This window comes from Balaenoptera borealis, assembly GCF_965194805.1.
Source record: "Balaenoptera borealis genome assembly, chromosome: 18".
Lineage (NCBI taxonomy): Eukaryota > Metazoa > Chordata > Mammalia > Artiodactyla > Balaenopteridae > Balaenoptera > Balaenoptera borealis.
Window position 1 is genome coordinate 7,360,456 of NC_138877.1, and position 25,475 is coordinate 7,385,930.

At 42.7% G+C, this 25,475-nt stretch overlaps 1 protein-coding gene across 1 annotated transcript in view; it reads left to right on the forward strand.

Moving 5' to 3' along the window:
* Positions 1-19,039, forward strand: part of LOC309615795 (microtubule-associated tumor suppressor candidate 2-like) — a gene marked incomplete at its 3' end in the record, with an annotated part of 335,518 nt that extends 316,479 nt beyond the window's left edge. The window contains exon 8 of the mRNA XM_082365770.1: positions 18,825-19,039. Coding sequence (XP_082221896.1) covers positions 18,825-19,039 — 215 coding nt within the window. The remainder of the gene's footprint in view (positions 1-18,824) is intronic.
* Positions 19,040-25,475: the final 6,436 nt, after the last annotated feature.

A 25,475-nucleotide genomic window follows, 5' to 3' on the forward strand; every position in this document is an offset into this window, starting at 1 on the left:
TCACTTACCACTCCTGGCCGCCAGACAGCTGAGGTTCGGGAACAGCCTTCAGTTTCTGGGCAGGCTGTGTTGAATTGTTGAAAGGACTTGGATTTTGGAATCAGACTCGAATTTGAATGCTGACTGTGCATTTATTGCCTTTGTAATCTGTCCTGGCTCAAATTACTCAGCCTTAGTTTCTGCTTTTGCAAAATGAGCAGCAGATTGCACAGATTAAATGAGTGCATCTATGTAGGTGTTTGGTAAAAGTTATTTGTCTGGTATTAGCCCTTGGCCAATGTTAGTTTCTGTTTCCTGCAGGCCTGGGCAGTGACCGGGGTCTACTCCTGGCAGGGGTTTGGAGCGTTAGCACCATATCAAGCAGTAAATCAGAGGCAAAGGTCCTTGTTGGGGATTCCAGCTGTGAGGCTGTGGTTTATAAAGTGACAGGGCAGTGAGCCAAGGGGGAACCCAGTGACCAGCACGGATGTATCACTGTGTCTGCCAGATAGCAACTTGGGGAGCAGGAATCTGGTGGCCCACACTGGACAGCTTGTCCTGGCATTGAAATGGGCCCTGTTGCCACTCCTATAGGGGAGATTGGTGAGCCTGAGCCCCCATGCTGACTGTTCAGGGCAGGAAGGGCCACAGTGAGGGGCATGGGCCGAGCCTGGACAGAGGGGCGAGGACGGCAGAGCACCAACAAAGGGAAGAGGGCATCATTATATTTTATTGTCATCATTGTATTTTCATGTCCTGGTTCTTTAAGGTCTGCAAATGCATGTGGCTTTGAGAACAATTGTCAACAGAATAGACGGGTATTTCACTTCCTAAAAACAGGGAAGGAAAGAAACAGAAGACTTAATTCTGGTGTTTAAAAATGTTTGACATTTTGCAAGAAAAGCAGCATCTCTACTACTGTGGGACCCTTAAGTGGTTTGTAATCACCATGACTTTTCTCACTCTTAATTGATCATAAACCAGCTTTATCTGCTTTGGAATGAACTTTCCTCACACCTTATTCAGGATCCTACCAGGCTTGGAGTTGGTCCAGATCAGGGCTCATTAGCATTAAAGACTTGTCCAAGCAGGTATTCTCAACCCAGTGATGGCTCATCAACAGTAATATTGGCCCCTCACCTGCTTCTAAATGCTTCCTCTGAAATAGCCTTCTTCTGGTCGGACCTTCACTGTTGCAAAACAGTTGATGTACCCAGTACTATTTACAATAGATATTACTTAGTCAAGACCCTTACTTTGTCTTATTGATCTACTAAAACAGCTTTGGATTGCGTCTTTGTTTCCAGCCTTGCTCCATTCTAATCCGTTTTCCCCATTCCACAGCCATGGCCATCTTTCTAGAATGTATACATGACCATGTCATTCCATATTGAAACCCCTCGGTGGCTTTTTGTTGCCTTCAGGATCAAGTCCAAACTCCTTCATGTTACCATGGGGCAAGTAGATGTGCATGCAGAGGACTTTGGAACCTCAGAGCAAAATATCATTAGCGTTATCTGCAACCTTCCCAGAATAGTTTACTATGGTTGTAACACTTAAGCTGAGTTTTAAAGGACGAAACAGAGTTCACCTGGCAGGAGGGGAATGGGAAAGGCATTCCAGGTAGAGAGAACCACATGCTTAAAGGCAACAAAGCAAAAAACATCATGGTATATTCACAGCATGATAAATAGTCTAATATCAGACTTTAAGATCCAAGGAGGGAGTGGCCTTCCTTGGTCTACTAAGGAGCTCTGATTTACTTTATAAGAAGTAAGGGGAAGCGGCAGGGGGTGGTGGTGGCGGTGTGATGAATTGGGAGACTGGGATTGACATGTATACACTGATGTGTATAAAATGGATGGCTAATAAGAGCCTGCTGTATAAAAAAATAAATTAAAAACAAAAGTAGTAAGGGATCACTGAAAATGATTAGTTTTGTTTTTGAGAAAGAGGAGGATGTCAAAGAGACTGGAGAAAGAAGGTAACATTCAGTGAATATCTACTATGTGTCAGGAACCCTGCTAGATGCTTCGTCTAGGTTATTTCTTCTAATTTGCACCAGAACCCATTTTATAGATGAGGAAATGTAGATTCAGAAGGACTCAGCCTTTTTTCTGAGTCACTCCAGCTTATATGTGGTGACTCCATATGCTTTCCACTAGGGTAGCCAGCTCAGGGGATCAGGGCAGCAGCTGGGGTGTCCTGGCCTGTCCTTGCCTCTGCTGCAGCCTCCCTTACCCTGGGGCCCATCTCCATGCAGCACTGTGCTGGACCAGCTTGTCACGTCTACTTGGCTGATGCGCTAGGTAGTAGTCTGTAGGAGTTCGCTATTGTCACCTAACAAACTACCACCAACTTATCCACTTAAAACAATACCTGTTTATTTGCTCACATATGGCAGAGCTGAGTTCTCTGCTCAAGGTCTCAGAGGCTGAAGTCAAGGTGTTGGTTGGGCTGAAATTCTCCCTTCCAGGCTCTGGGGAAGAATCCACTTCCTAGCTCATTCAACTGTTGGCAGAATTTACTTCCTTGTGGTTGTAGGACTGAGGTCCCCTTTTCTTTCCAGCTGTCAGTGGGTAACTACCCTCAGCAACCAGAGGCTGCCCACATTCCCTGCTCCTGGTCCCCTCAACCTCCAAGCTGGGGATGGGGTGTTGAATCCGTCTAGTGCTTTGAATCTCTGACTTGCTCTTCTGCCTCCAGCCAGAGAAAACGCTGTGCTTGTAAAAGGCTAGTGTGATTAGGTCAGGCACACCCAGATAATTCCCTTTCCTAATATCCAATGTGCTGTATAATGCAACTTACTCACTGGAGTCAAATGCCTCAGATTCACCTTCCCGCAGATTATGCAGGGCGTGTACACTGGGGAACAGGGCTCCTGGAAGACATTTTAGCATCCTGTTCACACACATACCTTGATTACATCTATGTTTAGAATTTGCCTTTATTTAAAATAAAAATTTTCCTCCTTGGAATAGCCCAGGATTTTGTTCCTATCTGCTGCCTGACACTTTGCCAGAAGTCCCCTTAGGGAAGGAGACCTTAGCAGATGTTGCATTTCATTAATATTTTAGGGAACAATTTATTCCACTTCTGCTTAAGCCCCCAGGCAGCAGGCTGGCCCATTCTTTGCTTTCTGTGCACACAGCCTTAGGTGCCGTGTTCAGAGCAGAACAAAAAGAAGGTTCCAGCCCCCATTCCCTGTACCTACCTGGCCCAAAGCTACTGCCACTTAGTTAAGGCGAAGCTTTCTTGGAATTCTGTGCCCTTCAGACACATGTTCTGACTAATGCAGAATTCAGATTCTGCTACTGATTGAAATGCTTCTGCTTGTAAACCTTAATTTATGAATTTTCAGCTCTATGAGTAATATTTATACTTATTCTTTATTGACAAACATTTTTCAACTTTATGAATTTCTAACAACGACAAAAACAAGAAGTGAAAGAGAATTCATGAGCCGGCAGTTGCTTAGTTTGTGGGAGAGCAGGCAGGAACGGATGCTGAACATGGCCCAGTGCAGACATGGGACTCCCGGCCCTTTGGGGTTGCAGGGTGACCCCAGGTGTTCACCTGTGCCTGGTTTGCACCTCACGGTTACCCCGCATACGACATCGCCATTGTTGGAGGAATGGAGAGGAAAGCCCTTGTGGAGAGAGGAGATGCAGAAGAATTGAAACTCGCAAGCTTGAGCTTGGGATCAGAGATTCATAAAATCCAGAAGCCGAGAGACAAGCCTGGCTTCGCTGCTTTAGGCTTAGTGTGGAGGCTGCTGGCGGCATCCTTGAGAAATCTCCCTAAGGGAAGTGGTCAACGGAAGCCTTTGCTCGCATATCATGAAATTTGAAGGATTTAAAGGGGTTGTAAGGTTCATTTACTAGTCTGTTGATGATAATTTGCAAAAACCAGTTTGAATAATGTTTGCCTGAGTGATTTTGTGGTAGGTTTTTCAATATTTGTGCTTTTATTTTACATAGATGATGGTTGGACAGCAGGTACCAGTCATACCTTTACCCATAACGATGAATGGAAATAAGGATTTCGATTTTGAAATTTTCTATTGGGAAGGACTTTGAGGAAAAGGACTGTGTCCATAAACTAAGGAAGAGCAAATGGTTTTCAGAGGCCAGGAGAGGGGAGCCTACCATTTATTTAGTGCTTACTGCATATGAGATACTCTAGACATGATTTTGTGGTCCCAGCGGTGCTTGCTCTTCTAATGTTACAAATGAAGATGCAAGGGAAGAAAGTTAGTGACTGTCGCAGGGTTGCCGTGTTCTCAGTGCGCAGCACTTACCACGGGCCTCAGCGACCACAGTGCCCTTTCACTGGAGCCAGAAGGGCGCAGCCAAAGCAAAGCAAAGGAGGATTCTCTTTGTTTTGTTTTGATTCATAAGTCCAGTAATTATAATGCTTTAAAAACTGTTTATTTCTCTCTGTAACCCTAGGATTCTTCCAAGGAATGACATATTTGCCATTAAACCATGATGATTTAAACTGCTTGAAGAGCATTACCATCTGTTTTCTATTGAGGTTTCCCCATACAATTTCAGTTGAAAACAGTTGCTATTTATGTTATCAAGATACTTGTATTTGGACATTAGTACAGCTCCTGGGGGTTCATGGTTTTGGACCAAGGCTGTCAGAGTCAGGAAGATTTCAGTACATTTTCCCCGTTTCTGATTGAGACAGACTAGGGTGTTACATATGGAAAGCAGGGAAGGTCCATTACTTGACAGGCATTAAAGCATTGTTGAATATTGAAGGTATTTTTGTACAGCCTTCGTTTAGCTAAAGAAGTAACCAAAAGTTAGCTATCAAGAATTATTAAAGAATTAGCTATCAAGCTAACCCAGCAGAATTTTAGATATTACCAGTCTCGTTTTCCACTAAGACAAGTAAGTACTGTCTTTTCACTAAATCTTTCAGTCTTTCATTCAACTAGAGCAGTGGTTCCCACTGGAGATGGTTTTTGCCCCTAGAGGGCATTTGACAATATCTGGAGACATTTTTTGATTGTCACAACAAATCAGGTTGGGGATGGGCAGGGAGAGAGGGTGCTACCGGCATCCACTGGGTAGAGGCCGCCAGGGATGCTGGTAAACATCCTACAATGCTCAAGGCAGCCTCCACAGCAAAGACGTACCCAGTCCAAGATCTGGGTAGTGCCCTGCTGGAAAACTCTGGGCCAAAGGGAAAGAATAACGAAGTTGTCATTGAGCAACAAAACCAATACTATGTTGAAAGAGAAAAAAAAAAAAAAAAAAAAAAAAAAGGGAAGATAACTTCCCTCTCGGACCCTAAAGGAAGAGGGCGAGTTTTCCAGCTCCCTGGAGGGGAGAGAAAATTCTTAGAGTTCAAGGGATGAATGTTATTTGGATTTACAAGTTGGCAAACCTCCTAAAGCCAATAGGCTGTTCATTTTTTAATAGGCTGTTCAGTTTCTTCTCCCTTAAAGGTTTCATATTCTCCAGAAGCTACTAAGTAGAAAGGGTTCTTTTTCAGAGGGCAAGAAATCCCGGCTAGAGGTACAATTCTGACTTCTTCTAGCAGCCCCTGAAGTGTTTATAAAATATATAGGAAAGAAGGTTAGGGCTCAGTTGCACAGACCCACTTTTCAACATTTGACTTGGTTTCTCAGGATTTGGACTTGGTTTGCTGCCAGACTGTGGCTTACAGAAGCAGTGTTTGACGCGGAGTAACTCATGCATTCCTTGGATGCTTCAAAACAATTAATTAAACAGATCTGTGACACAAAAAGCAAACTATATTAGAGCCCCAAATCCAAGCTATGGAAGTGGAACACCTAACTTTTCTTATTGCTCTATTAATAAAAGCTGGTAGATAAGCCCTTGATCATTTCTGTAATTTCTTATACCTTATTAATAACTTCAGCAGAATTTAAATTGAGTTCAGATCAGATGCTCTTATCTTTTAACAACTCCCATATTAAGCATATAATTAAAATGCTCCAGTTTAACTATTTTCCCCAAGGTATTAACTACTGAAAGATTCACACAGTGATGAACCAGAGTATTCATGGATGAGGCCTCAAGCTTTTAAGTACTTCAGATAAGGAAAAGGGATTTATTACAACTGGTCTAATTGATATAAAAGAGGACTGGTGAGAAGTTGCTTTTAATTACTCAAAAGTCTCTTGAAATACCGTGTTAGCCTTTGGTCTTTTAAGTCACTAACCTGCATCAATATTTGACGATGTTCTCTCCTTTGGGAATGTGACTTGGTAAATATTAAAGAGAATTTCTCAAGTCAAAAAGAAGCTTTAAGTCACTTATGTGCTGGGAGTTCAAATGTCCTGGGCTGAGTGACGCTGGCTTTTATCTTCCGTGATTACATCTATGCTTTTAAGAGAGATGGTATGATCACCCCCTGGCCTTTGCTCTCTTTGTTAACCAGCTTGGTTTTTCTTACAGTAGTTCTGTTACCTAGAGGGGAATTAAGAGAAGATGTTATAGAAAAGATGGCATTTACTGAGGCTACAAAGGACCGGAAGGCTTGCCCACGTTGCCGGATGTCACAGATGGGAGGGAAGGGCACCACTCATACAGACCCACTCTCCCTTTAACATTTGTGTCCCTGGACTGTGTATCTCACCTTACCAGTTCAGCTGCACCCACAGTCCCCCTGTTTCCTGAGCAGAAATAAAAAAAAAAGAGGACCCTCTTTGCTATGTATTAGAATGAACTCCAGGAAAAGATGAGGAAGCTTTTCTGGAGTGTCTGGGTGGGGAGGAGGGGGGTAGAGAGTAGGGGGACAAAAGTGTTGTATTTTTTTTCTAATCCTCTGTGATGATTTAATTGTGATCATTGTTAAAAGAAGGAAATTTTGGGAAAGTATGCCTAGCCCTGCGGCACTGCGAAAACTACCTTTTGAAGCAGTGGAAACTTGTGAAGGTAGAGATGGCTGTCAGCGTTGGTGTCCGCTAATCTGCTTCCCTTATTGATCTGGTGGAGTTAGGGATGTCTTGAGGGTATTTCCGTAGGGCTTGCATGGAACAGGATTTCATAAAACAAGGTGCCATTAGGAGTCACGTGGGACAGATGAGGCACTTGACAAAATGACAGCTGACGATACTTGTGATGACAGCTAACATTTATTGAGTACCAGGCACTTTGCAAAGTGATCTTTATGTATTTTCTCATTTAATTCTCAGGTTGGGAATCCCCTGGTGGTCCAGTGGTTAGGGCTCCGTGCTTCCACTGCAAGGGGTAAGGGTTTGATCCCTAGTTGGGGAACTAAAATCCTGCATGCCGCGTGGCACAGCCAAAACAAAACAAAACGAAAAACAAATGAAAAAAGAACATAATTCTCAGGTTAACCTAATGACAGAGGGTAAATAAATAAGCCATTTTGTAAAAGAGGCTTAATTAATTAACCCTTTAAAGAGAATATTACTAGTAGGTTTCACATCAGGTATTGAATTTAGGCAGAGCCTGTGGTGTCTGTGACTCTACTGTATGGCACTATTACTATGATTATTCTTAAGACCTTGCTGTCAAAGTCCAGCCAGCAGAGCTCAGGAGGGGGGGCCCTGCAGCGGGAATCCAGAGAGTTCCTGTGGACCTAGAGGAACCCTCTTCTACCCAGTACCTGACCTAGAGAGGTGTGTCCTGCTGCCTGATTAGGATTCTGTGTAATCCAGCATCCTAATCAGGATGCCATGATGATTAGGATGCCATGATGTCCTCTGGTCCAGGGCTGGAATCATTTACCAGATTCCTGGAGTACTGTGTTGAGGAAGATGCTAAGCCCAGCCCTGGATTAGTGAGAAGTTAACAGTCACTCTAGGTGAAGTGGGAGTAGTGAAATGCATGCCATGTGTTTCTCCTTCTTTCATTAGGACTTAGGCTACTGGGGAAAGGTGGATAGAGGGAGAACCATGATTCTTTAGAGGTGCCTCTTCAGAGCCAGACTCCAGTTACTGCCTTGGAAAGATGTGAAGCCATGAGATGTTGGTGGTTGGAAGAAAAGACAAGAGGCAATAGGCTGATAAAGCTGATGGGCTTTGAATGAGGCTCAGTGTTGGGTTAGTGGGCATAATGTCAATGTTGCCTTTACTAAGGGCTTATAGGTACCTCGTACTGTCCTAAGCACTTTATTCTAAACGTGTAATAACCCTTTTAATACAACAACTCTAATGAGTAGATACCACTGTTATCCCCATTTTACAGTTGAAGAAATGAGGCACAGAGAGAATGAACAACTTGTCCAGGACTTGAGCCCAGGCAGTCTTAACAACTTAACTGTTATCCTCGCAAACTTTATGAAACCCAGAGCTTAATGTAAGATGAGACTAAAGCAGGTACTGAAATGATATAGAGAAAAAGTATTAGGTAAATGGTACCCTCTCTTGGGGAGAGGGGTAGGGGTGCTTGGGCAAAAAGACCCAAAAACCATTAAATTCTGTTTATCTTTCTGTGTATTGTTTTTAAAAATGTTAGAAAACCACTGCACTACCATAGACAGTCCCCACCTTTTAGGCAACTGATGCCCCACCTTGGCCGTGCTCAGTGTGACTGCATTCATGGGAGCTGTTGAGGAAAGGGTGAAGCTTTTAGAGTGTCTGTGGGCTCAGAAATTGAGAAGAAGAGTTGACTATGAAAGGAAGCATTGGCCCCATGGGACAGGTTTGCGCTCAGTACTCTGTTCGTACAGCAGATACTTCTGAAGCGTAGCCTTGTTTATGGCGGGGCAGGAATTCGCAGGGTGGAATCCTGCCTGCCTGGAGTTTGTACTGTTCTTGATGTGGTGGTGGGAATTGAGGTGGGAAAAAAACGTTGGGACCAGATAATGCAAGAATTGGAGGGCCAGAAAGAAGAGTTTGGAGTTTCTGTGGAAGACCACATAGACGTATAGGGAGGCAGATGCAGTGAATGAGGGAGCAGGGGGGAGGGGGGAAGAGCGGGGTCCGTGACACTGTGTCCCCGATAGGTGCTAAGGGGCTGACCTGGGTGCCAGCAGGAGCAGACAGGGATTTAAATTTGGAGTCTGTAACGGAAATGGAAGTCCACTGACTTGCATTGGTTGACAGAACGGAGAGAGTCAGGAGGATTCTGACGCTTTAATTCTAAGTTTCTAGAACAGTGATGGCCATTAATAATCAAGAATAAAGGAGGGCGGGGGCCAGTGTGCAGCTGAGAGAAATGTTTGCTTTAGACATTACCTTTTCCCCAACCTCTCCACTTAAAGTACCCCCTTCACCCTTGAGTTTGTCCGGCTCCTGTGTTTCTTTTGTAATTGGTCACAGTTTGAGATGATTTTGTCTGTCCCTGTCTGTGCTCCGGGTGTCCCCCCACTGGAATGTAAGTGCTGTGAAGACAGGACCACGTCTGTCCTGCGCCTCCTGCCTGGGGCAGAGCCTGGCACAGAGAAGGCTTAGTCTCCTTCATTTTGACAGAGATATTTCTTTGCTGAACTGGTAAGCTAGCAGGTTTACTTTAGCTCTTTAGTGAGAAATAAAGCATCCACCTGGGTTAAAATATGCAGGAGGCGGGAAATAAAACATCCATTTGGTACCTTAATAATTAAACTAAATTGTGCTGCCAAGTGATAAATGCTGCTAAATCAATGAAATATGCATCAATTAGGCAATCACACAGCCAGAACATTATACAACTTGATTGCCTGGGATTGTTTAAAAAAATCCGTGAAGAGACTAGTTTAATCATTGTAATATGGATAAATACTCAGGATCAGGAAAACATGTTTCTTCAAGTTTGGCTGTAATGCCTTCAGAGTATTAATAACTGATTTGCTTTTCTTCTACAGCCTTCCCCTATAGAACCTCATTCTGGCCTGGTTAGTGTTCATTCCTCCTTGCCATTCTTTCTTCTTTTAAAGTTCAGTCTCACATAGAGAATGGACTTGAGGACACAGGGAGGGGGAAGGGTAAGCTGGGACGAAGTGAGAGAGTGGCACTGACATATATATACTACCAAATGTGAAATAGATAGCTAGTGGGAAGCAGCCGCATAGCACAGGGAGATCAGCTCGGTGCTTTGTGACCACCTAGAGGGGTGGGATAGGGAGGGTGGGAGGGAGACGCAAGAGGCAGGAGATATGGGGATATATGTATACGTATAGCTGATTCACTTCGTTATACAGCAGAAACTAACACACCATTGTAAAGCAATTATACTCCAATAAAGATGTTAAAAAAAAAGAATAAATAAAATTTCTGTGTATAGTTACAGAAAAAATAATAAAGTTCAGTCTCAGTTATCGACATTCCAAATAAATGAAGTGGTAACAAGAGCGTTGGGATATGCGTCAGAAACCCTGACGTCTCGTGCTGACTGCAGTCATGGTCAGAATGATCCTTCCGAGCAGGTTGGGTAGATACCACTCATCGCGTTGTAGGGGACTGTCAGGGCTCCTATAAATCTACACTTCCTCCGCCCAGTGCCTCAAGTCCTGTGCGGGACTTTCATTCCTTTAGTGCAGCCTTGTCTGGCCTGAATTTGCACGTGGCCTCCTCCGCCTGTGGCGTAGGACCAGAGCCGCTGAGACCCACACCTGATTTGGTGGGAGTAGATGAGAAAAGTGAAGGAGTTAGCGAAGCCTTGGGTGTCATCCTTCTCACGTGGGAACTTGGTCCTTCTGCTGTAGTGGATGGGATGCAGTAGTGGCTTCCAGGAGTGTTCTTTTTTGTGTTATTCAAGAGTGTGCCACCAGGAGACAGAAGCACCCTGGGACGGACGGGTTGGGATCTGCTGTAGCCACAATGCAGGGACGCTGGATGGGGAGTAGGAATAATCACTCCTGCGTGAGAACAGGAGGTCTCAGGGGAGAGGTGAGAGCTGAATCCCAGTTCGAGGAACCTGTTCCAACCAGGGGATCCAGGAGAGAAAACTGATGTATGAGAATTTTTTAATTGATTGATTTATTTTGTAGATAATTCAAATACCATAAAATTCACCCTTGTATGCATAAATCTGGTAGTTGTTGGTATATTCACAAGGTTATACACCATCACTCCTAATTCCAGAACATTTTCATCACCCCCAGAAAGAAACCCTTTACCCATTAGCAGTCAGTCCTCTCTCCCCTGGCCCCCTCGCCTCTGACAATCTCTAATCTACTCTTGCTTCTGTGCTTTGTCTATTCTGGACATTTCATATAAATGGAATTGTATAATACGTCGCCTTTCATGCCTGGCTTCTTTTATTTAGCATAACATTTTCAAGGTTCATCTATGTTGTAGCTTCTATCAATAATTCATTCCTTCTTATGGCTGAATAATATTCTATTGTATGAGTAAACCACATTTTATGTACCATTCATCTCTTGATGGACATTTGGGTTGTTCTCGCTTTTAAATTATTATGCATAATGCTGCTATGAATATTTGTGTACAAGGTTTTTTGTGGACTTATGTTTTCAAGTCTCTTGGGCATATACCCAAGGGTAGAACCGCTAGGTCATATGGTAACTCTGTGTTTAACATTTTGAAGAACTGCCAAACTGTTTTCCAAAGAGACTACTCTGTACTGCAATCCCACCAGCAATGTATGAAGATTCCAATTTTTCCACATCTCTACCAACACTTCTTATTGTCTGTATTTTAATTATACCCATCCTAGTGGGTTGAAAGTGGTATTTAATGGCTTTGATTTCCATTTCCCTAGTGACTAGTGATGTTGGCATCTTTTCATGTGCTTATTGGCCATTCTTATCAATAGCTCTTCTTTGGAGAAATGTCTATTCAAATCCTGCATTCATTTTTAATTGGGTTATTTGTCTTTTTATTGTTGAGCTATAAAATTCTTTATGTATTCTGGATACTAGACCCTTATCAGATATATGATTTGTAAATTTCTTCTATTCTGTCAGTTGTCTTTGCACTTTATTAATAGTGCCCTCTGAAGGACATATGTTTTTATTTTGATGAAGTCTAATTTATCATTTTTTCTCTTTAGTTACTTGTGCTTTAGGTGTCATATCTGAGAAACCATAATTTCAGTTTTCTTCTAAGAGTTTTATAATTTTAGCCCTTCCATTTATGTCTTTGATTCATTTTTAATTAGTTTTTGAATATGGTCTGAAATTCATGACTTCATGAAGTTTTTTTTTTCTTCTGCACCGCACGGCTTTCAGGATCTTAGTTCCCCGACCAGGGATTGAACCCGGGGCCACGGCAGTGAAAGCGCCAAGTCCTAACCACTGGACTGCCAGGGAACTGCCAGTGAAAATTTTTTTTATAGGTTTTTTTTTTTTCTTGCGATGAGCACTTTTAAGGTCTACTCTCTTAGCAACTTTTTTTTTTTTTAATTTATTTTTGGTTGCGTTGAGTCTTCGTTTCTTTGTGAGGGCTTTCTCTAGTTGCGGCAAGTGGGGGCCGCTCTTCATCGTGGTGCGCGGGTCTCTCATTATCGCGGCCTCTCTTGTTGCGGAGCACAGGCTCCAGACGCGCAGGCTCAGTAATTGTGGCTCACGGGCCTAGTTGCTCCGCGGCATGTGGGATCTTCCCAAACCAGGGCTTGAACCCGTGTCCCCTGCATTGGCAGGCAGATTCTCAACCACTGCACCACCAGGGAAGCCCTGCCAGTGAAAATTTGAAAGACTCAATTGATCAGCTCAGGGTGTCCAAGCATGTGGGGAATGAACTGTAGGAGCTGTCGCTGGAGGAAGAATAAGAAGATGGTTTTCTCCTAGGATTTGGTGCTGAACAAGCATCGCTGTCCTGACAGTTTGAAGAGAAAAAGGTAGAGAGATTAGGTTTATGTATAGAAATGGACCCAGCTGAATTCTATAACCATGCAGAATATAGGCCTTGCAAAGTCTCACGCTCTAATGAAGGAGATCTTACTTTCCAAATAGCAAGTCAATGATGTGATGATTTGGATATCTACAAAAGATGGCCCCTATCCAGCAGTGAAGCAGGATGCTGTAGTCCTTTGGTTATTATGAGCAGAGGAATCCCTTCATACTTTGGTGATGATGATGTGACATCTGATATTAATCCTTGAATACTTTCCAAGTTCCTATGAAAAGCTCATTTGCTGTGTTGCTAACCTGTAAGTGTTCATAACTAACACATAAGAGCATACTATGCGCCGGACACCACTCTAAATGTTTTTTTTTTTTTTTGAACTAACTCTTGCATCACCGTTTTAAAAATTCACTTGCCCAAAACATACAAGAGGCTACAAGTGGCTGCTTTACAACTGCCCAGAAAAAGGTGTACAGCTTGATGGAGAACAACTCTTATCCCCGTTTCTTGGAGTCAGAATTCTACCAGGACTTGTGTAAAAAGCCACAGATCACCACAGAGCCCCATGCTACCTGAGATGAAAAAGGGAGCCCAGAAACGAGGACATTTCATTTTTTTCCTATGGTGAAAGGCTGTCACCTGCCAAAAAGACTGACCTTGAATTCAGCCTGGGTGTTCAGGAAACATCACTCAGAACTATTGATTCAGAGTTGGGTAGTGAATCAGGAAGCCAGTAGCCGTCTAGGAGAAGCTGGTACTGGGACAGCTTCCGTAACTGATGGAGCACAGGGAAAGCGTGGTCTGAACGTGGCGTGTCTCAAGCTGGAAAAGCAGGAGCTTGCAACTGAAAGATAACGATGTAACACTATTGGTCCAGAAGCATTTACAATCAATAGGTTTGGGGTTATGTGGCCTTAGTGAGCTGGCTGTACATTTCTCCCTAAATCAGTCCTTGTTACCACATAGTGGTTTAGCTGTAGTTTCTTTAGTACTAGGTAACATATGTTTACTATATGCAAGGGTATTGAAGTTCCTATGACTACAGATCATCAGTACTGTTGTCTCACGTAACTCTAAAACTGAAACAGTCTGTTTGAATTGTCAATCGGTGTGTGTAATAGAATGAGTGCTGTTGTGTAGAAAACGACCATGTCCATTATGAGTGCCAAAACTGTCCTGATGGCAGCTAAACTTTGAAGTGGTCTTTGAATACTTTTAATAAATTTATTTTGATTAAAAAAAATCCACTTGCATTAGCTCTTTTAAATCTCACAGCAGCTCTGTGGAGTCAATGATCATTATCGTCACTTACAGATGAAGAAACTGAGGAGCAGAGAGGTGGGAGGGAGAGGAGGGCTGGTTGTCTTTCTCCCAAGTCTGCACCATTTATCGTGTGGATGCTTCGGGACACAGTAGGTTCTGGTTGGTTGGGAATGGGATGACTGATTAGACGCCTGGACCACTCTCACTAGCTGTATCCTCCAGAACATCTTTCTGGCTCACACAGGCACGGTTTATTTCCGGTTGTTTTCTCCTCTTACCAAGCAGTGGTTTGATGTTGTCTGCATTGTTGTGAAGTCCCAGAGCAGTTACAGAATTCAGCAGCCGTTTCCAAATTCAGAGTACTTTTCACTTACTGAATCATGTGTCTTTAAGTACTGGCCGACTTAAGCTGGTTTTCAACGAGGGGTACTGTTCACTGCCAGCTGTCTCCCACAATAAGGGACAAGAGCAGAGTTCAATTTTATTTTATTATTCTGTTTTGTTTTATTTTTTGGTAATTCAAGACCTCTCTCAGAGGGGAGTACAGAGCTTCCTTGATACTTCCTAATTCAAACAGATGAATTACTACCCAGCCTGGAGAGCAGCCAGATCTCCAAATTGACATGTTCACTGAATTATAAATTTCATGTAAGAGAATAATGCCAGGCACAAGAGGATTTGATAAAAGGGGATTTGAACTCTACAAATGATACAAAATATTCCCCTTCTTAAGAAACTTTAATAAATTGTTAAATAAAAGGCTCGGGCTTCCCTGGTGGCGCAGTGGTTGAGAATCTGCCTGCTAATGCAGGGGACACGGGTTCGAGCCCTGGTCTGGGAAGATCCCACATGCCACGGAGCAGCTGGGCCCGTGAGCCACAACTACTGAGCCTGCGCGTTTGGAGCCTGTGCCCCGCAACGGGAGGGGACGCGATAGTGAAAGGCCCGTGCACCGCGATGAAGAGTGGTCCCCGCACCGCGATGAAGAGTGGCCCCCGCTTGCCGCAACTAGAGAAAGCCCTCGCACGAACCGAAGACCCAACACAGTCAAAAATAAAATAAAATAAATAAATATATATAAAAAAAATAAAAAATAAAAAAAAATAAATAAAAGGCTCTGTGTGGAAGATTTTATGTTCAATTCAACTTCCACTACACATTTCAGTGACTAGATTATTCTGGCAGTATGTCAGCAGGAGGCTGAACATTAGGTAATTCCATGTGAAATATTTCTAGTGGCCGAGCCATTGCCATCCCCCCCAAAATGTCCTACAACCCCCAGAGATTCTCTGAGTCCTAGGATGGGACTGGTGAGCCTGCACTATGATTCAGAAGCTAAGACTCACTGTTCTGCAGGTGCCTGGTGTCCCTTTTCTTGATGACGTTTCGATCAAACACGTGCTTACTTTATTTTTCTGTTGAGGTGACAATGACTTATAACATGTAGGTTTCATGTGTTCACCATTATATTTCTACTTCTGTATACCCTACAACATGCTTATCACCGAAATTTTCGTTTCCATCCATCACCATACTGTTGATCCCTTTTACCCATTTCGCCCTCCCACTGCCAGCCCCCAACCCGGAGCCCTTCTCCTATGGGAACCGCTGTTCTCTGTATCTATGTGTTTGTTTCTTTGGTTTAGTTTTTTCATTTATTTTGGCTTGGGGGATATTTGTTTTTTATAATTTCACATATGAGTGAAGTCATACAGTATTTTTCTTTGTCTGACTTACTTCACTTAGCGTAATCCCCTTGAGGTATATCCATGTTGTCTCAAATGGCAAGATTTTATCTTTTTTATGGCTGGGTACTATTACATTGTGTGTGTGTAGGTATGTGTTTATGTAGCACATCTTCTTTGTCCATTCATCCACTGATGGGCACTTAGGTTGTTTCCATATCTTGGCTATTGTGAATAGTGCTGCAGTGAACATGGGGGTGCAGGTATCTTTTTGGATTAGTGTTTTTGTTTTCTTTGGACAAATACCCAGAAGTGGAGTTGCTGGATCAAATGGTAGTTCTTTTTTTTTTTTTTTTTTTTAATTAATTTATTTATTTTTGGCTGTGTTGGGTCTTCGTTTCTGTGCGAGGGCTTTCTCTAGTTGCGGTGAGTGGGGGCCGCTCTTCATCGCGGTGCGCGGACCTCTCACTGTCGCGGCCTCTCCTGTTGCGGAGCACAGGCTCCAGACGCGCGGGCTCAGTAGTTGTGGCTCACAGGCCCAGTTGCTCCGCGGCATGTGGGATCTTCCCAGACCAGGGATCGAACCCGTGTCCCCTGCATTGGCAGGCAGATTCTCAACCACTGCGCCACCAGGGAAGCCCCAAATGGTAGTTCTATTGTTAATTTTTTGAGGAACCTCCATACTATCTTCCATAGTAGCTGCCTGGATTTCCACTCCCACCAACAGTGCCTGACGGCTCCCTTTTCTCCACCTCCTCCCCAACACTTGTTACCTCTTGTCTTATTTTTTTTTTTTTTTAAAGGTAGTTTCTTTTTTTATTATTATTATTATTATTTTTTAATGCTATTCTTGTCTGCTTACAGTCTTTTTATTTATGTATGTATGTATGTATGTATGGCTGTGTTGGGTCTTCGTTTCTGTGCGAGGGCTTTCTCTAGTTGTGGCAAGCGGGGGCCACTCTTCATCGCGGTGCGCGGGCCTCTCACCATCGTGGCCTCTCTTGTTGCGGAGCACAGGCTCCAGACGCGCAGGCTCAGTAATTGTGGCTCACGGGCCGAGTTGCTCCGCAGCATGTGGGATCTTCCCAGACCAGGGCTCGAACCCGCGTCCCCTGCATTGGCAGGCAGATTCTCAACCACTGCGCCACCAGGGAAGCCCCTCTTGTCTTATTGATAACAGCCATTCTGACAGTTGTGAGGTGATGTCTCATGGTTTTAATTTGCATTTCCCTAATAATTTAGTGATGTTGGACATCTTTTCATGTGCCTGTTGACCATCTATATGTCTTATTTGGAAAAATGTCAATTCAGATCCTCTGCCCATTTTTTAATATGGTTGTCTGGGTTTTTGTTGTTAAGTTGTATGAGTTCTTTATGTATTTTGGATATTAACCCATTATCAGATATATTATTTGCAAATATCTTCTCCCATTTGGCAGGTGGTCCCCTGATTTTGTCGATGGTTTCCTTTGCTATACAGAAGCTTTTTAGTTTTCTATAATCCCACTTGTTTATGTTTGCTTTTGCTTCCTCTGCCTGAAGAGACACATCTAGAAAGATATTGCTAAGACCAATGTCGAAGAGTGTACTGCCTATGTTTTCTTCTAGGAGTTTTATGGTTTCAGGTCTTACATTCAAGTCTTTAATCCATTTTGAGTTAATTTTTGTGTACTGTGTGAGATAGTGGTCATTTCATTTTTCTGCATATGGCTGTCCTGTGCTTACTTTTTAATCTGAAATTCAGGATACAGTGTACATCCTTTCAGCGGAGTTTCATCATTTTTATTCTGTTTGTGTGGATCAAATGCATTCTCCTAGCCCTGTTTAAAAGTATTTAAAACCTTGCACGGGACCTTCAAATAACTATAGGGCATAGGTTCTCTGTTAGGAAATTGCACATTCTTTACTTTTCCTTCCTAAATACACTTTTCTTTAGAAACCAAACAAATCTTACCCATTTTAAACAGACTTTCAGAGGGAGGAGAGCAGCCATCTCTTACTCTAAGGGGTTGAATAAAACTCCGAATATTTTAACACTAAAGCCATTTTAATAATGTTATCATTTTGATGCAGGCCCTATCTAAATAGAATGTTATGACTATCCTTGTAAAATGATGATAACAAAAAAATTTAATCTTTCACTAAAATTCTGTATACTTCTTCCAGCTGTCATTGCCTGTTTTCCACAGTAGATGGTCATGTTCCTAACTGGATAGTTTTATCCCCAACAAGCGGTAATCTCAGTATATTCAGGCTCTCTATTTAATTTAGTAGATTAGTCCTTGCAGCTGTACCCAGAGGTACATTTAGAAGATTTATCCTTTAATAGGAATAGATGGTGGTGTCATTGTCTTTAAGAGATTACAAATATATAAACCATAATAGGTTTGAAAAGATATAGAGGAAAAAATTAGGCCATAACCATTCCGGGCATTTAAATCTGACACAAATCCCAGTATGCCCTATCTTCAGAGCAGTCCATTGTAAACAAGCTGTCCTATAGACGCAGAGCCTGTTCTGCGTTGAATAGGAAACTGAAATGATCAATAAATATCTGCCTTTGCAATAAACTGGACTCTAATGCAAGGTCCTCTTAGTTTGATGAGGCCTCAGCTTTTCAGACAAAAAGCTTCATGAGTTTCAAAGGGATTCTCTGTCTCCATACTTCTCACCCATCTACCTTCATCCCAAGCCTCTTCTTCTCAAGGTAAAGTCAGCTGGGTTTCAGGGAGCCCTGAATACACCTCCTGGACCAGTGGTGCACGTGTGCATTCTTGCTCTCGTCTCCCCTGGGTCACTCACACTGTTTCTCACTGTTGTTCATCCTCTGTGAGTTACAGAATAAATGCTGACCATACGCGTCTGCAGCTCCACATCCACACAAGCAGATTGTGTGTGCGTGAGCACATGTGTAAAATCTTCAGACAAGTGAGGCTGCTCTTGGCTTTCGTGGAGCCCCTGGCATGGGGGTTGGAGTGACAGACTTCCCTGTGGTGACTAAAGGAAGCTCTTTCCCATATCTGGTCCCAGAGAAATGCATTTCAAGGCCACTCACTAGGAGTCGGGTCAAGTTCCAAAGCAGGTGGCAGCGGTAGGATGGTCGGCAATGGCACACGGCAAGGGGGTCCATCCATTTTTCATGAACTTGTATGCTTCCACAGGTTCAACCTTTGGGACTGAAGACCAGCCGGCTCTGAAGGCAGCTCTGCCTTCCAAAGACACACCCAAAGGGGCTGCCCGGGTGGCCCCTCCAGCGTCCTCCAGTGTGACAACACCTCGCAGGAGTTTGCTTCCGGCGCCAAAATCCACGACCACACCGGCCGGTAAGACTTGCGCTGTGGAGAAGCTCCGCAGTGGAGAGCCTCTTCTGCATTAAAGTCTTCTGAAAGTCCTTGGGTAAATCAGTTGTTTAGATGGGATGACAGATGAGTTTCAGATGGCATTTAAAATTAATAATAATAATAATACCACAATTTTCAAGGCACTTTCATATATTCCTATGTTTAAATTCTCACAACTCCCTCTCACTCCTCCCTGTGACTGGTAACCCATCAGATCACACAGTTTCCATTGCAAAAAAAAAAAAAAGGATCAAGCTGTTTTAGGCAGATTTGGTTCAGGGAAGCAGGCGCTGATGAAATCGTTGGAAGGCCAGTAGGAGCGAGCTGCAGACTGTACCCCCGGGAGTGAGTCCCTGATCCCTGGGGGAAACTGCTGCCCCTACAGGGATTCAGGGGCTCCACCCCCGTGCTGGTCCCAGGCCCGCACCGCCCACGCTGGGATGCAGGGCTCAGCAGCTACCGCAGAAAGGCTCGCTCCCGAGCTCACGCCGTGGCTGCGCTATCCAGACCAGCCAAGCCGATGCCCCGAGCCCTGCACCTCCGCTAGTGAGGGACACAGGAAGCTAGTGAGGGACACAGGGAATTCAGCTGATGCAAAGGTGTGACAGATGAAGGTGCTGGACAGCAGCCGAAGCAACCCGGTGCAGCCCCCGCCCCACCTTCTCCTCCCAGATTGCAAACGTGCATGTTTGCCCGCGGGATGTCCAAGCACGCGGCATATGGCTTAGCTTTCCATCTTCCGCGCTATAGGAAGACACACTAAGAGGAAGGAAGCCTGGATGTTGAGCCTGAATCCACAGTAGATCGCTCACCCCTATGGCTATTCATTGCTCCAGGTTATTCTTCTGTGCTCTTATACTCATGCACCAATGCATATACGTATACACACAGATGGGCTTGCGTGAGTTCCTAAAAGTAAGATTGGATTGCACCCATTTTTCTACATGTTACTTTCCTTACTCGAAGTATGTCGTAGAGCTGCCCTCAAGTCAGTGTATGGCTCATTTTTCAAAGGCTGCCTGGTGTGGATATACCATGATCTATTGAACCATTCCCCCACTGGTGGACATTCACTTTGTAACTGGTGTTTGCCGCTATAAACAATGCTGCAGTACATGTCCTTGGTGGCATTCTTTCTACGGGATTGATCCGCAGCAGTGGGATGGCTGTGTTTGATGCATTAATAGATGTGATTAGATTCCTTTTCAAAGAGGCTGCAGTGCTTCACATCTCCACGCATATCCCTGCTAAGAATAGATATCATTTTTAAAATTTTTTTGTCCATTTGGTGGGAGTAAAATACTATCTCATTGTTATTTTAAATTTGCATTTCCCTGACCACTTGCCCTTCAATGGAGTACCACCTTGTAATCCCCTTTGGTAAGACTTAAATTGACTTGTTTGGCTTTGTTCTTCCTCAGTGGAGGGAAAGCTCCTGGGGACGGTGACTTGTCCGTTTTATTTAGCACAGTATCCCCGCTGCTGCAGTGTCCCCAGTGACTGACACGCAGTGGCTACTTAGCATCTATTTGTTAATGGTTGGATAAATCAACGAATCAATGAATGAATGTCACACGACCTTTGACTCTTGGTTCCAGTTTAACAGTTTGGCCTTGGTTTAAATAGAAAATAAATAGACAAGCCTACACTGAGTTAAAATACAGTTGTCGAATCAATCCTATAGACCAGTGTTTGTCAAATTTTAGTGCATCAGAATCACCTGAAGTGGTTATTAGAACACTGATTACTGGGCCTCATCCTAGCGTCTCATTCAGTAGGTCTGGGGTGGGGCCTGAGAATTTGCATTTCTAATGATTCCCAGGTGCGCCGACCCTGCTGGTCTAGAGATCACACTTGTTGAAACCACTGTTACAGAAAAATGGACTAGGAATTTGAACAGACAGTTCTTAGAAAAAGAAATGCACATAGCTCCTAGCCATATGAAAAGATAATCAGCATCGCTCATAATAAGAAAAACATAAAGTAAAACTACAGTAGACTATGGTATCTTACCTATGAGGTGGGCAAACATCCAGATGTTTGAAAACATACACTACCATGAATCTGCAGGAAAAGAGGCATTCTCATACGTGTACTGGCTGGAATATAAAATAGCTCAACTCCTATGAAAGGAAATGGGCAATATCTAATAATAAAATCACATGTACATTTTTTCTTTGACTTAGCAGTCCCACCTCCAGAAATCTTTCCCAAAGGTAGACTGGCAAAAGCAGAATGCACCAAGTGATTCATTGCAGCGCTATTTGAAATGGCAAAATACTGAAACAACTCAGCTGTCTGTCCGTAGGGGACCAGCTGAATGGATTGTCACACATCCATGGGATGCAGTACTCTACAGCTGTTGCATGGGCGGGGAAATCTCTCTATGTTACTAGAAGGTGGTTTTCAGGATACATCATTAAGTAATAAAAGCAAGATAGACCTAACCTTTTATCTAAACAACAGGGAAATCATATGTATAATTAAATACATACTTGCTTAAATTAAGAAAAAACAATAGAAGAATAACCTTCGAAATTTTAAGAAATCTTTAAGGGAAAAGAAGGAATAGGTTGGAATGGGGACAGAAGCTAGACTCTGAGTACACCTCCTTGTGTAGATTTGACCTTGAAGTTACATAAATATTTTACACAATGATAAATTAACATTGAATTTTAAAAGGTAATAGCTAAAAATCAAAAGTATGATTAAACAAACGAAAGTAATTGCATGGCCTGTTGGTGGCATAAACACACAGAGAAGACTTATTCCAAGTGACTTTAAAACAGTAATTTGGTTGTTCCGCCCTAATAGTATGTACTCTATGTTCAAAAAGAATTGCAAAAAAAACTTAAACTGTTTTTAGTAATTACATTATTGGTGATAGTGTGGCTATTGCGATTCCAAATCTGCTGTTATTCTGAATGTGTGTATTATGGGATAAATGTGATAAAGTATGAACTTATCTGAAATTTATCTTTAAAAAGTATTGCCAGCTCTGTCCACTGAAAAGTTATAAACAGTGACTAGACCAATAGCATTGAGCACCCCCAGCGCCCAGACTGTGATCTCTCAATACATTTTGCATTAACAGGAGATAAGGGTCTTTGAAGAAATGGCTGGTTCCAGGTCTAGGGCAGGAACTGTAGACCCCAGAACAGACAGCCAAGAGGAATTCAAAGAATACTAGGATTCTATCAACTCAAGAGTCAGACTGGATAAGCTCCTACTGGTTAAAAGAAAGAAAGAAAGAGAGAGAGAGAGAGAGAGAGGGAGGGAGGGAGCGAGGGAGGGAAGGAAGGAAAGAAAGAAAGAAAGGGAGGGAGGAAGGAAGGAAGGAAAGAAAAGAAAGAAAGAAGGGAGGGAGGAAGGAAGGAAAGAGGGAAGGAAGGAAGAGACTGAATATCAAGATTCATAACTGCAGTAGAATAATATTCATCAAATCAAAATATATGTATATCCATGAGGTCATAATGATACAAAATAAAATAAAAACTAGTCACTTTGGATGATGCTAAGAAACTTTTTTTGAAATTTGGTAAAGAAAGAAAAGAATAAAATATTTTAGCCACTTCTCCTGTTCAATCTGTATCTCATGATAACCAAATAGTTGGTGAGGGGAGGTTTCTCTTTTAGTGTTTAAAAGCATTCTAGTTAATAAATAAGATATGATAGAATATCACCTTTTCAAAGCTTTAGTGAATCAGTAGATAAAGGCAATGATCATCAATGGAAAGGGAAAACCAGACGTTACGAACTAATACTGATATACAACATTACATGTGAATTAGTGTTGGGGGAAAAATGAATCCCCTCTAGCCTTTAGATTTACTAATTTACTAGAAATAGAAAGGACAAAGAAGCATATTAAATAACACCATGGGAATAAAATCAACCAACCAGACTGAAAAACTCTATAAAACAAACCATCCAATTTACTCAACAGTAGAAAAAACAACAAAAATAGCAAAAAAAAAAAGGCAGATAAACATTCTGCGAGGGGGACAAAGGATATAGAGGGGGAACCTGTAGATTATAAAAAACTTAGACTTATTATCCAGTTGCAAAGTATGGATCTTGTTTTGTATCCCAATTCAAACAAACACACCAAAAAAAATTTTTTTTTAAAGATAACTGAGGAAATGTGAACCAACATTGGCTCTTAGATGACATTAAGAAACTATTATTGCTATTATTTTGAGTATGATGGTAGTATTTGTGGTTATGTTTTTGTTTCTGTTTAATCGAGGTGTAGTTGATTTACGATGTTGTGTTAATTTCAGGTGTACAGCAAAGTGATTCATTTGTACATATACCTATATGCTATTCTTTTTCAGATTCTTTTCCTTTATAGGTTATTACAAAATATTGAGTAGAGTTCCCTGTGCTATACAGTAGGTCCTTGTTGGTTGTCTCTTTTATATATAGTAGTGTGTATATGCTAATCCCGAACTCCTCATTTATCCCTCCCTGTGGGTATGTTTTTTTAAGAAGCCGTCTTTTAGAAATGCACAAATATGAAGTGATATGCTTTCTGAGATTTGCTTCAGAATAACCCAGGATGGTGGCAAGTGGAGTCAACATGTTACAGAAGACGAAACATGGGTATCGCTTGTTGTTGAAGTTGGGTGATAGAATACATAGTTAACTAGACTAGTCTCTCTGCTTCAGTACATGTTTAAAGTGTTCCACTGAAAACTGTGCAGAGAGAGCGGCTGTTTTAGCTGTTTTAGTGGAGGTAGAGCTAAATGGAAATAAGGTATTTCAGGTGTGAAGAATAGAGGGCAAGGCAGCAACAGTGTTTAAGACCATAAAAATTTCATTATTTTTTCAAATACTTCTGCTCTGTAGAGGATTTTGGAAAACCATGTGATCTTGATAACAAGAATTCTCTTCCACTTTGTATTACTTTATAAAACACTTTAATGTGCTAAATATGATTTGGTCCTCACAAAAACCTAGAGTTGGTAGGCAAGGAAAGTATTATTTTGCAGATGGGAAATCAAGATTCAGAGGTGAAATGACTTGCCCCAAGTCATGTGGTGGCATCAGGAAATCACATATGTTGTGTATGTGTCCTGTGCTTTTTCCACAATAATATAAATATCCAGCTGTGGAGTATAAGAATTCCATCTGTGGTCCCCCATTACCATTAGATTTCACATGTGTGAACAGGGGATGGTGGTAAACAGAAATGGTACACAGGATTTCTTGCCTCAGGCCAGGTTCTCCTTGACATGACTTGGTTAGAATTCAGTTGGTGATGCCATGAAAAATAGATGTTAACCAGAGGGAGGAGAGGGGAAGGAATGATACTGTGTGAGGAGGAATTGTGCCTTCATGGGGGGTAAGGGATGTTCCCAGCAGAGAAAGGGTCACCATGATGTTAACAGTTTCCACGCTGAGTGCTCAGAAAGTACTTGTGACTTGGGCAGGTTGTTACATAATGAAGCAATAGACCAGTTCCTGAGGACAAGTGAGAGTCCTGCCTTTTCCCGTGTCCTAGAACAGGCTCCAGCAGATGCTCAGAGACTCCCACCTGTTTCACATCCCTTATGCAACTGCCCTGAGGTCAGCTTCCTAGGCTCTGATGGCAAATTACACAGGCCTCGCCCGGCAGAAACAGTTGACAGCTGCCCCCAGTCACGTCTCTCTTTTCCTTCTCTCTCCCCCAGTTTTTCCTCTCTGTAACTGTGAACTCTGCCAGCCTCGCTCTGTTACTTGCGGCCTCCTTCTCCAGGGTCTGCAGTGGGTGGGAGTGCGGGGCAGGGGGGCAGCCCCAGACTCTGGAGGACTGGGTGAGACAGGCAGTGGACAGAGCTCCCGAGGCTTAGTCCAAGTCTGCTCGGAAACCTATTTCAATGATGCCCTAAGGCTCTGTGTTTAATTTTTCCAAAGACATAAAACTTCTTAGACATTTTCCCATTATTGACATAAGGAGGAGGAAGTGCTAGGGTGTTTGTTTTTTTTAAGATTTATTTTTTGGATGTGGACCATTTTTAAAGCCTTTATTGAATTTGTTACAATATTGCTTCTGTTTTTTATGTTTTGGTTTTTTGGCCGCGAGACATGTGGGATCTTAGCCCTCCGACCGGGGATTGAACTTGCACCCCATGCATTGGAAGGCACTGGACTGCCAGGGATGTCCCAAGGGTGTTTTAGAACGAGGATTAAGCACCACCATTTACTAGACGGAGGACCGCAGACCAGCTGCTGTGTAGACTATGGCTGTGACCCCTGTGACATGTAGTTATCAGGGGAAGGCACGGATTGGGAAAAATGAAGCAGAAAGCTCCCTTGAGAGATTTCAGGACGTTCTCTTCTAACTTTCATCCCACTCCAACACCTAATTTAACAACAATTATAAAATTGTGGTTAAAAGATAAATTTTATTACTGAATTTTAGGTTTGCATTCATTCCACTGGTATGAATATTTCATTTAAATAAAATCTAGTTCCTAATACCAAATC